Below are 18195 nucleotides of genomic sequence, written 5' to 3' on the forward strand. Positions count from 1 at the left end.
TTTTTCATCTTAATTGGATCGGACAGTTCCATTTGCATTTATTGACAGGAAGATGGTCTGGTGCAGTTATGCCTCAATGTCAATATGCTGGCTATGGTTCTGATAGAGGTTTCTCTAAGCTCAGGATACTAAGTGGTGATTCTCTTATATGTCTAATTTAGGTATCAGCTTTGTCTTAAGATATCTTAAATTTTATTTTAGGAGAAACGTTAAATTTAAAAACAAATTATATTCCTAATATTGTACTGAAACTATAATTTAAATACCATTATACATTTCAGAATATTAAAAGTTACTATTTTAACTTATCTTCAGTGCCCAGCATTGTATATGTAGCACATTTTCCAAACATAGTAGAAAGAGATTAGATAAGTGTAAGATGTTTAGTAAGAGATAAATACTCTCTTTTTATCAAATGTGACACTAATGTACCAGTGCTTCATGGCTGTTGCGTAACATTTTATTCTTTCTTTTATTCTTACATTTTGCATGCATGTAAATATAGGTCATGATTTCCTCAATTAAATCATTGTGCAAGAAAACACTGTCTACTCTAAACGACTTCAAATATGACAATGCATGTATTGTGTTTGATTGAAATGTGTGGATGAATGAGATTGAAGCTACCCAGAAGGGGAGAACAAATGTTTTCATATCTCAAATGTTTCTGCTAGACATAAATGAGGTTACTTTAAAATCAATTTGAGACTTTTGCTTGAGAGTCTCCTGCTTCTCACACTTGTGTCCTGAGTCAAAAAAAAAAAGAAAGAAATGCTAACGCTCTCACAATGGTCTCCTTTAAAGTTTTAGAAGAGACCTCAACAAAAGCACACATTGTGCCCAGATTTTTCTCCTAAACTAAAGACTCTGTGGTCTCATATTTTCTTCCCACAAAGTTTCAGACAAGATCTCAGCATCACAGACTAGGCTCAGATTTTTCTCCTTAGCTTGAGAATCTGGAGCTCTCACATTTGTCTCTTTTAAAGTTTAGAAGAGACCTCAACAACTTTATAAATTGTGCACCAAGTCAAGTACCTAAAATACACTAAAGTCAAAGACAATCCATAAATTCAGAGTTAAAGCCTATATTAAGAGTGAAGATATGCAGAAATAAGGTCTAATCTTAACTGCTGACACATAATAAGAGAATAGAGCTGTACAGGGCACATCATTTGTTCTTGGAAATAGTAATGTACCCGATCAAATCTGACTTATGGCGCTTTTCCATTACCAGTACCAGCTCAGCTCGACTCAACTCGCCTTGCCTCGGCTCGGCTCGCTTTTCGCTCCGTTTTCCATTGCAGATAGTACCTCCACAATAGTACCTGGTCGTCATATGACGTCGTCATAGGAAACTGCCGTGACTTAATCTTTTACGCGAGACGCGCGAGACACACCCGCTACCCACACACACAGGACAATGGAGGAAATCGAGTGTATGCTGTTTTTGGATGTTTTTGTTTTTGTTTTTGCTGTTATTTTATTCAGGATACTCCGTCTGGCACGTGCAATGATGACGCAGTGAATAGTGACGATTCTCTCTGATCAATCAGCAGTCTGCCGTGTTTTCACGTCACATTTTAGTATCGCCTCAGCTCGCTTAGAACCTCGCCGGAGGTGGTACGAAAAAAAGTACCTGGAAGCAGGTACAGGTACAAGTTTTACACAGTGGAAAACCAAACAGAGCCGAGCTGAGGCGAGCCGAGGCGAGCTGGTACTGTGTAGTGGAAAAGCGCCGTTACAGAAGTCTTACTACAGGAACAGTTACCCTGGAGCTTTCTTAATGGCTTTAAAGGCACATAAATGGCTTACGACTCAATCCTTGACTAATTTGATTATTAATACATTGTAGAAATATTTAAGTTCATATTGGAACATTTGATTTGTAAAGTTGTTGAGATTTCTTCTAAACTTTAGAGGTGACGAATATGAGAGCTCCAGAGTCTAGCTAAGGAGGAATATCTGAGCATAATGTGTGATGATGTTGAGATCTCTTCTAAACTTTAGAGGAGACGAATATGAGAGCTCCAGAGTCTCTAACTAAGGTGAAAAAGCTGAGCTCAGTGTGTGATGATGAGATCTCTTCTAAAACTTTAAAGGAAACCGTTGTGAGATTGTTAGAGTTTTTGTCTCAGGAAACAAGTGTGAGAAGCAGGAGACTCAAGCAAAAGTCCATTTGATGTTAAAGTAACCTTATTACTTTTTTGTCTAGGGCAAACATTTGACATGCAGTTCTGTCCATAGCGACTTTACACTTAATACAGTAACAATCCCCCTGAGAATAACCCATTTGAACAGAGGGCTTCAATCCTGCTCCTGGAGGGCCACTGTCCTGCAGAGTTTAGTTCCAACTCTAATCAAACACACCTGAATCAGCTTATCAAGCTCTTCGGGATCGCTTGAAAATACAAAGGCAGGTGTGCTGAAGCAGGTTGGAACTAAACGCTGCAGGACAGTGGCCCTCCAGGAGCAGGATTGAATACTTATGCATTAGAGCAACAATGGCTTATTTTTTTGGTGATTGCAGGGATTGAACCAGTATTCTTCCAGTTACCAGCCCTAAACTTTGCCTACTATACTACCTGCTCCAATAGAGGATTTTATCATCCACTTTCATCCTCATATCAGTCATTCCATTATGTCACTCATCCAATTCCTCTATTGCATGTAATGCATCATCACATGTGTTTGCATTAAATAATGGCATAGAGTAAATGAGACATGATGGGACCAGCACAAGACTGGAATGGAACAGCCAAGATCTTCCCATTAAAAAAAAGTCCAAGCTTGCAGAACATTCCTATCAACCAACCCCCCAAAAGAAACTTGCCATTGGAGAGCTTGTTGAAAATAAAATCTTCAAGGCATTAATAATCCAAGATGGAGTCAACAGAAATTTGAACTTGTCACTCTCCATTGAGAGTTTTATGGGAAGCAATGTTCCAAGACCGATCCCTATATGCTATCTCCTCACCACTGGAGTGTGACTGAAATCGCAAGAATGAATCGATCAGGTTTTTCCTTGAGGTACAATCTCTCCCCCCAACCCCCCCCCCCCCCATCTCTCTTTTGCACTCAGTCTGAAACGTGCCACATTCTTGAAGTTAGGGAAAGCCATTTTGGACACAATGGTGGGCACTTAAAAGCCCTGGGAAATAAGACAGAGTTCAGAGTTGGCGGAGGGAGGTAAAGCATAGCATTGGAAGTCAATAAATGACAGTGGGTTGGAGAGAATAGAAGATGGAAGGAGGGCATGGGGTGTTAATAGAATGAAAGAATCAGCAGGATAAGCTAGCCAGTCCAGCATGCAATGTTGACAGGTAATCATTGAATGTCAACCATGAGGAGGGAACAGAAGCAGCAGAACTCTCTCTTTACTGTTTTTAGTGTCTCTGATGGTGGATGACAGCTGATAAAGTGCCACAATAATCCCACAGTGATGACTGAAAATTGTGAAATGAGATAAAGCTATGGGATGCTTTCAGCTAAAACCCACTCTTGTCTTACTGCTAGTTGGTCAAACTAGTTATTAAGCCACATTATTAACATAATAGCTAAGTTTATGCATCTGGCCCCAGATGTACTTATCCAGGGCAATATAAAGACACTGTGTTTTCTGGTAAACTTATCTAAACATCCTTAAAATAAGATAAATGAACTTGGAAGCAAAATTGTGTTAATAAGACTTGTTTTCAGAGAATATACACTGCCATTCAAAAGTTTGGGGTCATTTTTTAAAATTATTTTTGAGAGAAGTCTCTTATGCTCACCAAGGTTGCATTTGTTTGATCAAAAGTACACTAAAAACATTAATATTGTGAAATATTATTATATTTTAAAATAACTGTTCTGTTTTAATACCTTTTAAAATGTCATTTATTCCTGTGATGGCAAAACTGAATTTTCAGCATCATTACTCCAGTCTCCAGTGTCACATGATCCTTCAGAAATCATTCTGATATGCTGATTTGCTGCTCAAGAAACATTTCTTATTATTATCAGTGTTGAAAACAGTTGTGTTGCTGCTTAATGTTTTTGTGGAAAAACGCCATTACATTACATGCCTCATGGTAACACTAAACTCTTTTTAGAAGTTTTGTGTCAGGTCTCCAGTGCTGAGCACCATTTCTGTGCCGTCTGTAAGTCGTTTCCTCTGTAGACTCCAGATTGATCATTTATGAGGTTTGGGATGAGACATTGAGGCATTTGTATAGGTTATAAAACAAAACTAAGCCAAATTCCTCTTGACAACACCAGCAGTGGGGCCGGTTGCATAAACCTCTAAGACTAGTCTTACAAGTTAGACATCAATTTATTTTCTTTAAGATGGTTCATAGCTTTTTTAAATCAGTTACATAAAAACGTAGATAAGCCTACTTTGATAACGAAAACTAAGACTGACTGCCCCTGACTAACTGCTAGTAGGTCATACTAGAACTTAAGACACTGTCTTAACATTATGGCTATGTTTATGCAACCGGCCCTCAGGTCTCCTCAAAGTATGTGTTATTATCTGAGGGCTTGTTTTCAACTATTTCTGCTTTGTTTGTCCAACCTAAAACCCTCTTTTTCTCTCGCCCCTTTTTCAGCCCTGCTGGCTTCGGGACACTTCCTGGGAGGAATTTCCGGCAGTGGATACTTCATCCAGCAATCGCTAAAGGGTTATCTGTTCTCACGGTCGGTGATGGTGTGACAGACACATCTTTCATGCTCTGATCTTCCCGAGGGGGAGCCACTGAGGATTAGCTGGCAGATGATGCATCAGGGGGAGGAGGAAAGGCCGTGTTTATCTGCTGTCCCCGTGTCACAGAGAGCTTCTGAGGAGCATTCAGCTGCCAGCGGCATCAGCGGGCCTCAGCCATCCAGCTGTTCACCTCACTGCCACAGCTAAAGTGATGAGTCCCAGCCTTTCCTTTCAGGTAGAAACCGCCGTGTCCTCGGTCTAATTGCCCAGTAGCCCAGTGGACTACTTGCGCAACTACTTCCGCGTTCTAGTTAGTACATATCGGGTGTTTCCGGTTAGAGCGTGCATGAGAATGCAGATTATCACTATGTTTTATGGCTGCCAATTGATTAAAACAATGAATAATTATCTATGTATTAATTATCTCGAACCTGCTGAAATGTTCCTATAAATATATTTTCTTTCCAACTGTGCATTCTGAATAAATAGGCTAAATATATTTATCCACTAAGCTGCAGCAGTCCGATATACTCGTCTTCTCATTAACAGTTTTTTTCACTTTCTAACATTTCATTCATACCTGTTGGGTTTACATTTTTGAATGAAATTGACTGTTAAAAGGATTGCCTGTGTGCGCTGGTGTTTATTCCAGTCTTTTAAAATAGTTGATTGAATGAATGCTCATGAGGTGCCTGTAATGATGTTAAATAGGCTAGGCTATTTAATCAATAACACACACAGCGTAGAGGAGAATGACAGTCAACTACTTTGAATATTATAGCATTTTGGGCATAAACATGTAAATAGTGAAAAGATTGACATTGAACAATGACACAGAATGATTAAAATATTTAATCCAAATGAATAAATATTCGTGGTTCGTACTGATGTTATTAATCTGTTCTCATACTCTTCAGCGTCGCGGTCACTAGTTTAGATGAACACTGACACCCTTTTGTGAAATAATGGTGTATTTTTAACACCAGCTGCTTTCTCAGATCGGCTTGGGTTGGATTAAAAACGTCATGTTCCGATAAGTTTGGAAAATTCTGCGCACAGTAAACATCAGAATATACCTTCTCCTGTCAATAAAATTTGCCAAATTTTGAAATCTTATTGCAGACACTCGTTTTAGGTGGCGTTTGTTCAACTCAATTACCATAGTACATTGAAAGTAAACATAACCGGAAATAAGTGAGACACACTACGTTTTCCAAACGGAAGTGCGTCATGAAGCTCATTGCAAGGGGTACATTCCCCAGTCTGGGCTCAACCGTCTTCGAGTCTGTAGTACTCGGGTGGGTGGAAGTACAGTGTTGCGTGAGAGGTCTCTGCCAAGCTGCTTTTCTTCTTTTCCCTGTGCAACTAGAACTAATAAAGAGAAATAGCAGGCATTTTGGGTCCCTGTGCTTACTGCATGTCACTTAGAGGAGACTTCAATTATAAGACCGGTCTGACAAGGTGGTCATTTTAGTATGGGTCATATTATACTGGACTGATTTAATTCAGAAATTTCATTGATAGATGCTTTTAACAAGGTTTCACTTGGGAATTCTATCAAATATTAATATATATATATATATATATATATATAGGTATAAGTTGTATTATAAGTATAAGTGCCTGCTAGCTGCCATGACACCTAGCAGCATAAATGTGGCATCACTTAAAAGCAATATATATTTTGAAGTCAGTAATGATTAAATTATTCTGTGTACGAAAGAGTCCAATAACGTTGGTTAATTAGATAAAATGTGTAGCTTTCGACTGGTCTTATGATCTCAACATGGCTGTCCCCATTAAGTGACCCACTCCATGTAAAATATAGCCACTTTTATTGGGCTACTGATAGGGCTGGGAGATTTTTCAGATTTTTTCGATTATTTCAAATGTAATGTTTTGCCATGATTTTGAGAAATCACGGTTTTGAATAAAAAAGTTAGCAAACTTTACAATTAGACATGAGCCCCTTTCACACAGCGTGATGATCCCAGCAAATTGCCGGGAAATTGCCAGAACGCCTTCTGTGTGAACGCAAACACGACCAATCCCGGGTTGGGAACCTAGTAACATTGCCGTGTTCAGTCCCAGAACGCGCGCTGTGTGAACAAAAGCCGTAATAATGCCGTGTCGTAGTGATGACACTGAAGCCGGGATCGTTCGCCAGCTGTGAAATGGTTCGTAATGCGCAAGTTTATGATCGAATCAGAGAAAAAAATGCACAAGCGTGGTTTATCATAAGCAAACTTAAGATGCTGCTGAGACATTACAAGTCACATCAACGTCACGTGTCTTTACGGGATTTTTACGGGTTGTGTGTGAACGCACTCTCTGATTCCGGAAAATCACTGGCAGTGTGAATGAACCAAAATCAAACGAACCCGGGTCAAATCCCGGGTCACTTTATCTGTGTATTTTCTGGAATCTCTGTGTGAAAGGGGCTGTGTAAGCTGTGTCCCAATCCAGAGGTTGCATCCTTCGAAGGACGCGAACTTCAAAGGCCATGTCTTCAAAGGTCAGTGCCGTAAATGAGTCCTACTGTATTTGTCGCGACTTACACTACTCTCCCCTCTCTTAAAAAATAAAGTTTTTATCAAGATAAAATCTACAGTACATATAGATTTTTTAGTGTAAACATGTTGAAGATTAGCAAACAGGTCGAAGACGATCGATCGAAACAGGCCTCGATTCATTAAATAAGCTATTTCCTCACAGAAGCTGTTTATTCAGCTGCCTCTACTCCGTTGATAGGCATTTAAATAAACCGCCTCTTTTCTTCTCCCCTGCGCACCGCCAAAGCCGGAGCGTTAGCTTAGTCGTTACGATTTTTTGGCTAAAGGCTGCAGGCTTGACTTGCAGTGGCTTTGGAACACAACGGTAGTCGTGGCTGTTCACACAGAATGTATTATGTTATTGCATTGAAAAAAACAAGATGCGGGCAGTGGAATTTGAAAAAGGCATGGTTAATTAGATGGGAGTTGAACTCTTTTTTTAACTTGAGTGCCATGTTTTTATAATGCTGTTTCATGCGCAAGAAGCTGCAAAAAACGTGAGACGCTGTGCCACCGCCAAATGTCTGTCTAGAGCATGCTTACATAGAAAACAATGAAAAAACAGCTCAGTTGAATGCAAAAACCTGTCAAGAACTACTACTGTATGTTTGATATCTCATGTTTGCATGATGGTGAAAGGCTGAAAGATGCTGTTATTTACTGTTTTTACAAAACATTTGCTGTTAATAATAGAGAATGTGAAGCTGACGTCATGCTGCGTTGAGTTGTGGGTAACTGTCTTGTTTAGGCACCATATTAGGAGGATCCACTGCCTTTCTGCTAGTGAGTTTAAGGCAGTGTTTTGAATTTCTGTCGTGATTGTGAAAAATGTTGCAATTGTAGGTCATTCATGCTGCATCGAGAATTGCCATAGTAACTCACGACATTGTTCAGGGAGAAAACTGAACAATACACTACCTTTTTTTAAAGTAGTAAAACTTTTTAATGAGGGAAAATAAACTGAGTTCAACTTTAAAATATTAGTGTCAAGACAATGTCTTATTTCTCTCTTTCTTTTATGATGCCAGCTCGCTAATAAAGTGTAGGTAGAGGCTTATTATCAAGTTGTGTCCTTTCATGGTTTTATGGACAAATAAGGAAGCAGAAATGACAGGTGGCGTTCAAAGGTTTGCTCGGCTTGTCGAACACAAGCCAATTGGATGCATTACTGTATGGAAATTGAAGCAAGGGGAAGGCGTCTGTGATACAGTAAACAGGATTAGGAGCTTTTGTTTCCTTTGCTGTCAGAGCCAGTTGTGTCCTGCAGAGAAAGATCTAATGGAACGAGCCTGGCTGAGACTGCAATAGACCTGTTACAGACAGTGTCTACTGTGGGAGTTGTAATCAAACGTTAATTACCGGGCCCACCTGTTTACAGACGGATCAGCTCAGATGCCTCAGTTGGATGTTGTAGGAATCTTTCCTTTTCATGAGTATTTTTAATGTACTTTAGGACAGGGGAGAAAAATAGCACTCAGGTTGGGTGGACATGGTTGCTCATACTTTTTAAAACTTGCACATATTCCTGTGTGGGTCAATGCCACTTATTTTTTGTCCACATCTATTAAAGATCAACTAAATGCATCTAATCCTACAAAATCAGGACAGATGGGAGTGGAAAGTTCTGCGCGTGATCTACTGACAACGTGCAAATTAAAGAATACAGCCGGATCGTTTCCATAATGACCAACGCAATCTACCAAGAGCAGAGCAAATTAGCGTCTTTAAGACGTGCTTTTTTGAGGCTTTAAATAATGCCGCTATTACCAGTGAATTGACTAGCGCAAACCTTAGTAAATCACCTTATATGAATCATTCAAATACTCTCCTCCCATAAATTTTGCGTCTGAAAGGGTAACTCCTGCAAATGCATATGCAATAATGTCAGAACGTTATGCAAAAATAACCCTGTCTTTTCAGCACCAATTTTTCACTGCATGTCTTTACTTTATTAAATCCTAATGGTAGTTTTTTAACGCCACAAGAGGGTTTGCACTGATGCAAGCTGTTAGTAGATCTGGCCCTAAAAACATAAAGCCAAAAATGTGATTGTAAAACAACTGTCCTGATATTACAATAATGATATATGGGTAACACTTTATTTTGATGGTCCCTTTTGAAAATTCTGTTGACTATAAGTATCTCTGTAACTACATGTCAGCTAGCTCTCATTAGAGTATTAGTAGGCTGTCTGCTTAATATCTGCTAACACTTTATTCTGATGGTTCCCCAGCAGACATTCTACTGACTATAAGTAACTTTGCAAGTACATGTCAACTTACAGTATTCTAACCCTACCAGTCTACTAATACTCTGATAACACTTTAATGAGAGTTAGTAGACATGTAGGTGCAAAGTTACTTAGTCAACAGAATGTGTTAAAGGGACCATCAAAATAAAGTGAAACCGATATATGTATAGAATAATATCATTATAATAATAATAATAATAATAATATAAGAAATATTATACAAATATATGAGGATAACTTGAAAAAAAATTCTAAAAATGTTAAATATGTAAAAAAAAAAAAAAAAAATCCTGTATTTAAACCGCTTATTATTAAATGCAGGAAAAACAACAACAACATAAAATAGGAAATGTAGATGTCAAACACAAAAACCATAGCACATGTAGATGTAACACCAGATCACACGGCAAGAATGGTGAAATGCCTTCTGTTTGATGTTCCTGTGAAATTCACTGCCTCAGCTAATACTAATAAATTAATTCCCATGTGCTTCTTTGAAGATATATTTGAGCACATGACTTTTCACACCAATCTGATATATAACCCACCCAAACTAGAAAGACTTTCAGCCTGCTGACAAAGTTTGCTTTTATCCAATTCAGCCGGACCCCTGCATAGTGGTAACAAGGAGAAACCTGCATGACCTACAAGCCTACAAGAATTTGAACCAGTGCATATTTAAATTGGATGGTTTGTTACCCATTAATGGCAGTATAAATGAACATCTGAATGAGAGTCCATGCCTCTGCCTGAAAGAGTTAAGGTGTGTGCTCCTTGAGAAAATCTCGACTGTCATGAATCCTGAAGCGCAGAAGCTTTCTCAGGTTCTTAAGACTGCAACACTGTGTTCCAGTCTGAGCCCACAAGCTTTGTTTGACCTAGTTATTCTAAAAAGCAGCGCAGGACTTTGACGCATTTGATTGCCAGGATGGCTGTGTCTGGTACGGCGGGCGATAGGCACATGCAGGAATGCGTGTCAGGATTCACATCCTCCCTACGGCTGACAGGTCACAGAGAAAAGGCCAAGTCCATCACGCTGAGGTTTTTCAATGTTTGCAAGGCTATATGTAACCTTTTGTAAATCTTCACTGTAAATGTTGAAGTTTTATGTTATTTGTGTTTTGTTTCTGCCAGCATGCGGGATTACGGTGTACATTCCTACACCATATTTATACGCTTGTTTGGGTGCTCGCTGAACTGTGTGTGTCTGTCTACAGTTTGTGTATATTTGGCATGTCTATAGATTAGTATAGAGGGTAACGGAATAGCTTAAGGGAATTTTTTTGCATGTGTTATTTTATTCCTATCTCTGAGTAAAATCTGAATCAAAATACTTTTGCAAAATCAACACTACTGTTTTTTTTAAAGAAATCAATAGTTTTATTAATCAAGGACACTTTAAATGGATAAAAAGTGACATACTTTTTTAATGTTACAGAAGACTTCTATTTCAAATAAATGCTTTTCTTTTGAACTTTCTATTCTTTCTTTTTTATATATATATAGAATGATGTCTGATGGACCATGTGACATTTAAAACTGCCAGAAATCACAGAAATAAATTACATTTTAAAATATATCAAAATAGAATTTTTTTATTTGAAGCATATTCAAATATATGCACAAATATTACTGTTTTTACTGTATTATCAAATAAATGCAGCCTTGGTGAGCATGAGACTTACCAAAAAAAATCTTACCAACCCCAACATTTAAAAGGGGTGTACATACATGCATGATACAAAATAAGTAATTTCATTTGAAGAAGAAGAAAAAACAAAAAACACACACACACGCAAAAAAAGTGACCAAACTTATTTGGTAACACTTTACAATAAGGTTCATAGTTAACTACATTAGTTAACATTAACTAATGATGAACTGCACTTATACAGCATTTGTTCATCTTTGTTAATGTTAATTTCAACATTTACTAATACTTTATTAAAATCTTGTTAACATTAGGTAATGCACTGTGAACTAACATGAACAAACAATGAACAGCTTTATTTTCATTAACTAACATTAACAAAGATTAACAAAAACAGTAGTAAATGTATTGCTCATTGTTAGTTCATGTTAGTTAATACATTTACTAATGTTTAATAAAGGAACCTTATTGTAAAGTGTTACCACTTATTTTTTGAAGATTGTATATCCATTTTAATAATTGTTCACTTGACTATATATTGAGAATTTATTCATTTCTTCAATATTCTGTTATTTAAAACTGCAGTGTTTTGCAGAAGTACAGCTCTTATTAAAATTAGTTTAATAAAAAAAATTTTTTTTTTTTTTTTGCAGGTTTTGAGAGACAGATGTTTTGTCTCGATTCTGAAGGAAAGCTGACACAATACAGTACAGGTCAACATCACTCATTTTTTCACTTAAATAGAAGTGAAAACTGAAATATGTTTTCAAAAATTGAATGATGCAATCCCAAGCAACCAGCTCTAGCCTATTCAAGAGGATATCTGTGTATACTGTACCCTTTTGAAAATATCTAATTCTATCAAGACATTTACTTGTGGCAGCAGTTAAAGGATAAGAGATCTTTTTTCACTCCGTCAAGGCCTCTCACCATATTCCTCTCAAATCAGATTGTCCTGCAACACTGCTGAAGCAATGAAATAAAAATCTAATTTCCCCAAATGAAATCAACCAAAAACCAATTGGGAGCTGCAGGCTTTCCCTGAGAAATCACATCAGAATAATTCCACATTCCAAACACATATTTTAGTCCGATAGCAATTCATCCATCAATACGCCGATTCTGTCTAGCAGCCTCGAACAGATCGTCCACAGGTAATGCATTGTATGCAGTCTCCATAAGAGGAAAATCAATCAAAAGTTTAATTCAGATAATACTGTAATACACTGGTCTGTGCAGAGCTATATGAAACAATATATGAATCCCATATATGAAACAATAATGCTTTAAAATATAGAGATCCCCATTTCTTGCCGCGGAACTGGCGCGAATGAATAACCTTGGTTTGTGCTGCCGAGCTGTTTAAATGAGTTACTTTCCCATTTCGGTTTGTCAATGGAGAAGTTTATTACATGTGAGAGGCATAACGTGGATCCGGTCCATTGAATATTTGCCATTTAAATGGTGTGCAGATTTCCATCAGTCAGCACGTGACAAAACAGACTGTGCGTTCAGGCGGTAAAAGATGTTTATAGTTCAAGATCAGCTGCTTTAAATTGTGAATAGTACAAACATAGTGTACAACTGCTATCTCTGAATGTTTGAAAAAAAAAATTATCAAAGTAAATCAGATATGCATTAAAATTCCCTGTCATCTATACACATGCTTGGACAGTCAGTGATTCCAGAACTAATCTTTCAGCCAAAGGATATGAATTACAGCGGCGGGGGACAGAATTAAATGAGTTGCAATAAAAAGGTGTTAATATCCTCAATTACTTCAGGGCTGAAAGACCCAATGCTCTGTCTGTGTTTACCGTGGTATTTACCACATCAGTGCATGCAGCTTTAAGACTAAATGATCCTGATCCTGACACGTGTGCTCGATTTGATGTCCTCGAGGATTAAATGACTAGTCAAACGTATGCCGGTGATTAATGTAATGATTCCCAAGAGTTGTTTAATATGCTTGGCTGGTGTATTCGCTCCCTAACAGGTAAGAGAGCATAATCACCATTGTTTGCTTTGTTTTTTGTTTTTGCAGGACTAAAAGTGGACAGGAAGTCAATGGGCTGGACTATGATTCTAAAAGATGACTTTGGTGTAACGGGCTGGACATGGCGTGTTGGGAAATACCTGCTGCTCTCTGTGTCTCTCATTGGAATGCAAGTGAGGTCGGACCTGGAATTTCCAAAGGACAGGCACTATACGTGGAAAACGGGTAATTGTGTTGTCTATGATGTCTATTCCTGTGATATGGAGATTTCTATGCTAGATCTTTTTTTAATGGCTCCGCTTTGATGTTTCTTCCTCCTGTTAGCATTACACAGCATCCATCCATCCATCCATCCATCCATCCATCCATCCATCCATCCAGGATTTTATCTCACTCGAGCTCCAATGGTGTTGTTTATCAGGAACTAGCGTAATAAATTCCTCTGTGCCGTTTCAAACATTTCGACTAAAACACTTAAAGTTCATAGAGACACAGCTGGCAACCTTATTCTTAAGTTTAAAATTTGTTTTACCAGAGGACCTTCGAGGGTTTTGAAGAAAAAGCACAATGTCATTAAGGGGAATAAAATGATTGATCAGTGCAACTAAGAAAAACCCTCAATTTACTGCCAAAAAACATTTCAATGCAGAGTATAAGAAGAACACTAGACAAGCATGGCCTTCATGTTGGCACATCTTGTCGATTGCCACTCTTGACCAGAAGAACATAAAAGGCTGATTTAAACATGCTAAAATTAAATATAGATAGACCTGTGGAGTTTTGGAAGAATGTTTTATGGAGTAATGTGACCAAATTTTTTGACCTATGGATCAGCAGTATTTTTTTTGGAAAGCTTATGAGCAGAAGAACACCATCTACATGGTCAAACACAGAGGTGGTTCAGTCTTGTTATGGGGTGCTTTGCTGTTGCTGGAAGTGGAAATCTTGACTGTGTGAGGGACATCATGAATTCTTTGAAGTATCAAGCCATTTTGGCAAAGATGGTGATGCCTTCAGTGCAGAGACTGAAGCTTGATAGACTTTCCTGCAGAACAGCCATCCCAAAGTATTCATCCAAATCTACTGAAGCTTGGTTCAGGGATCAGTCGCAGAATGTTCTTGAGTGGCCTGTACAGTCTTCAGATTTAAATCTCATTAAAAATATTTGGTGGAATTTGAAGAAAGCAGTGGTAAACCAAAGATTATCAGTGATCTGGAAGCTTTTTCAAGCGAGGAATGGACCAAGAATGCAGTAGAGAGGTGACAGAAGCTTCTCAACACTTACAGGCAGCGTTTATTGGAGGTTATAAAGAATAAAAGATTCTGATAAAAAATATGACTTTTGGGGGTTGAATAGCTTTGAACACGATTGTTTAGAGACAATTAGATTTTTTTTTTTTTTTTTCATTTCTCATCAACTTTACATCCTCAGAATCACTCATATGTATATTAATACACTTTCTATAATAGTTAACTGATGCCTTTGTTGAATTGTTTTCATACAATTTAGTTCTTGGCAGCAAAATGTCTTGCAGATCAAGTGGGGTTGAATATTTTTGATTGCAACTGTATGTTAATAAATACTTATTTTAATGTGGTTCCTTGAACACTTTTACCATAGTGTATGATTTGTAAACTAATACATTTTGATGTTAACGGCACATAACCAGCTACATATATATGGCTTTTCTGATGTAGTAAACTTGCTCAGTAGCTCACCTAGTACAGCATTGCACTCGTAATGTGAAGTGCTCGGGTACGAGTCCCTTGAAAATGTTTTTATCTCACGTTTGCTTTTGTTCACACTGTTTGGTTAGATTTAAGGTAAGTTTTAGTGTAGTCGGTATGTTATTTTCAAATGCAATTGAGCGTTAACCTTTTAGTGCCACACACCAAGTCAAGTCATCTTTATTTATATAGAGCTTTTTACAATGCAGATTGTTTCAAAACAGCTTTACAGTGATAACAGAAAAATAACGCAACAAAGTTTGTTTTGGCTGTACAGCAGATCTAGAAGAAAATTGTCCAGCTTAAGTAGGTTCAGTGTTGATTCATTTCCGTTGTAAAAATCATTAGGCCTAGTTATTCTTTTAGTTCATTTATCTATACAGCAGCTCTGGAGAAAACAATGATGTCATCGTCCAGCTCAGTTCAGTTCTCAGACAATGGTGTCATTGCAGGCAGATATATAATATTGTTGAATATTAAGACCAGACATTTCATTTCTAAACTGCCGCAATATGTACAACAACTAACAACATATAACATTGCCAGATTCACGTTCATCATGTTGAACATGTTTGACAAGCAGCGTGGTCATTCTGCTATTTTTTTTTTTCCTTTAGTTTTGCACTGACAAAATAAGTTTGACAGGTTTGAAATGACATGAGGGTGAATAAATGATGACAGCATTTTTATTTTTGGATGAAAAATCCCTTTAATTGCATTGTATTGACTCGGCGCTCTGTTTGTATGTGTCTTTCATCCGGTCCCTTTTCCCCCTGCTGAGAATCCCTCATTCACACAGCTCCCAACATCACAACGACACTGACATCTTACACTAGAATGGAAAACTCTGCCGAGTTTGATCAAGAGGTCCTGTGTGGAAATGGGTCTGTTAGCATAATATATTCTCTGAGAAAGATTTTCCATCTCTCGCTGAACAATGACAGGCCCTACTGCAGAGAACGTAATCACATATAATGATGTATATAGTAATCTATTCCTAGTCCTCAAAGCTGGAGTAATTACCTACCATTATGCCTAGCTCAAGATTTATGGTGTTTGCCAAGGCATTCTGAAGCAAGGCAGGATTTTTTTACATGTTGTGCTCAGTTTCACAAACAAGAAAATCTGATTCCGACCCTTAATCTCTCTGGTTCTGTCAGAACAGGTCTGATTTTTCCCTCGCTGCAATGATTGATTCCAGATAAGGACTTTTACCCTTGGCGCACACGACTTTCTGCAGCTGTTGACTTCGAAATATTTGATAAATGAAACGCAAAGGCATGTGCATTCCATAAATGATTTAAAACACCCATAGGTGATTCAGTTTGAGCCTGATTGTTATCCTAGCTTTGCCTCCAAGAGGCAGACCTGCAGAATGAAGCAAAAAGCCTTCGGAGTAGCAAACGCAGAGCGTCGCTCTCAGATCAGCAGTGTGGAAAATGAAGTAATGAATTTAAACTCACTGCCTCAGATGTTTTCTCTGTCCCGGTGAGTGCGGTTTAAACCTTTTTTGTACACAAAGGCCTCATTGGCTTTATGATCAGCGCTTTCATGTGCTTCTCCTCAGTGTGACGATGGTACGACTGAAAAGATAAAGAGATTGATGAACTAAACTTGAAAAGGCCCGTATGCAGAAAGAATCTAATCAGATCATCGCGGGCGAGGCTGTGACATCTCTGCTGAGCAGTGACGGCTGATATTTATCGCTTGGAAAAATGAGAAATCACAGCACCGAATACAATCTACTGCTTTCTGGTGCGAGTTGCACCAACAACAGGCATTGTACGTGCATCTGATATGTCTATGGCCATTAAGATCAACATAAAATTTTTATGGAAAGGATTATCATATGGTTGGGCCTTACAGAGCATATGAGAGATATCTGGTGTGAATTATTAATGACTTGATTATAAAGTCAACTCTGTTCCACTTTGCAGAGTTTGAATTATTACGTTGTAGTGATGGTTACTCTGTGGGGTACTGGCTTTTATCGTGTGGTCGGTTTTTTAGCACCATTCTTCAGCTAGTCTGGAAAACATTGCCTTTTTATTGGTTCATATGGCTTTACGCTTGACGTAATTGGTGGCCTATAATTCTTCTAGGCGTTTAACCACAGGCAGAGCTGAGTTCAAATGAGTGTTCAACTGTTATAGGTGAAACCTTTTACTCAGAGTTAGCAGAGCTGCGTGACTCTTCACGTTATGGAGAGCTGAAGTGTGCTTTGGGCTTGACCTTCATCACTGTCTGAGAAATGGGGGTGGGGGGGTACCCAAGGCTGTGGGTAATGGGACGATCATTTAGCTCCTTAAACAAAGCACTCTCATTAGGGCCTGTGAGGAACAATCCCTCCTGCTCCATTTTTCACCAGCGACTGCCTGAAGAGAGGGAGAATGAATTGATCAGTGATTTGACTCTATGCAGGGTTTCTGCATGTCATCTAAAATCAAGGAATCTGGTGAAAACATATGCATTATTTCACATTGAGCCATCTGAATGGGCTTTTAACAAGCTGCAAATAATGGCTGATATATTTAACATTGTCAAACCTCACGCACTGTTGGAATATTAACCGTTTTCAGCAATTACTGTTTTCCTCCCAGTGCTTCAGGAGACATGAAGATCGTATAGAAAAATAACGGATAAATGGAAATGCAGCATATGCTGTATTTCAAAGATAGAACTTAATTGTTTTTTAGCTAATGTGTTATTTTTTCAATATTAAAATTATTTTATATGTTTTATAAAATAGCCCACATTTCACACTGCGAATGCTTCATTAATTGTCTAAATATATATATATATATATTTGTTTCTCTCGTTGAAAGTCCAGGTGGTCTATTTTAATGAATGCTCACTTTATGTGGTAATTTCCTGTTCACATATCTTCAAGACAGTACAGTTGTACCCTTTATGGATGTTTGAATGTAACTACATTTACAATTATGCATTTGGCAGATGTTTATATCAAAAGTGACTTATATTGCATTCAAAGTATGCATTTTGCAAGCAAACTCTCTATACAGGGATGACCACATAGCTAATGAATTTGGTTTCAAACTTCTTGCATGAGTACAGCACCATAAACACAGACATATAGACATTTTATTCCAGACAAAGCATTATGAAATCATTTACTTACAGTTTGTGATGCAGCTGCTGTCAGATCCAATACAGATGACTGCTTCATCTGTCAACAAAAGTTTCTTTGCGAGTTCTCCATGTGCCTCTTTTAAAAAACAAAGTGCTCCAAACAAACATATAATCCGGGACACCATAAAAATAAACCATCCACTTGTTCCTGGTGCTGGGACCCTTCCGTAGTCTGTACAGAGA

At 38.0% G+C, this 18195-nt stretch overlaps 1 protein-coding gene across 2 annotated transcripts in view; it reads left to right on the forward strand.

Moving 5' to 3' along the window:
- thsd7ba (thrombospondin, type I, domain containing 7Ba) overlaps positions 1–18195 on the forward strand; it is a 300128-nt gene that overhangs the window by 126577 nt on the left and 155356 nt on the right. For both annotated transcript variants that reach the window (XM_084123090.1, XM_084123089.1), the window contains 2 exons: positions 4590–4919; positions 13183–13359. In XM_084123090.1, the coding sequence (XP_083979216.1) occupies positions 13206–13359 (154 nt within the window). In that variant the 5' untranslated portion in view covers positions 4590–4919; positions 13183–13205. The remainder of the gene's footprint in view (positions 1–4589; positions 4920–13182; positions 13360–18195) is intronic.

The sequence above is a fragment of the Abramis brama genome, assembly GCF_963993115.1.
Source record: "Abramis brama genome assembly, chromosome: 8".
Lineage (NCBI taxonomy): Eukaryota > Metazoa > Chordata > Actinopteri > Cypriniformes > Leuciscidae > Abramis > Abramis brama.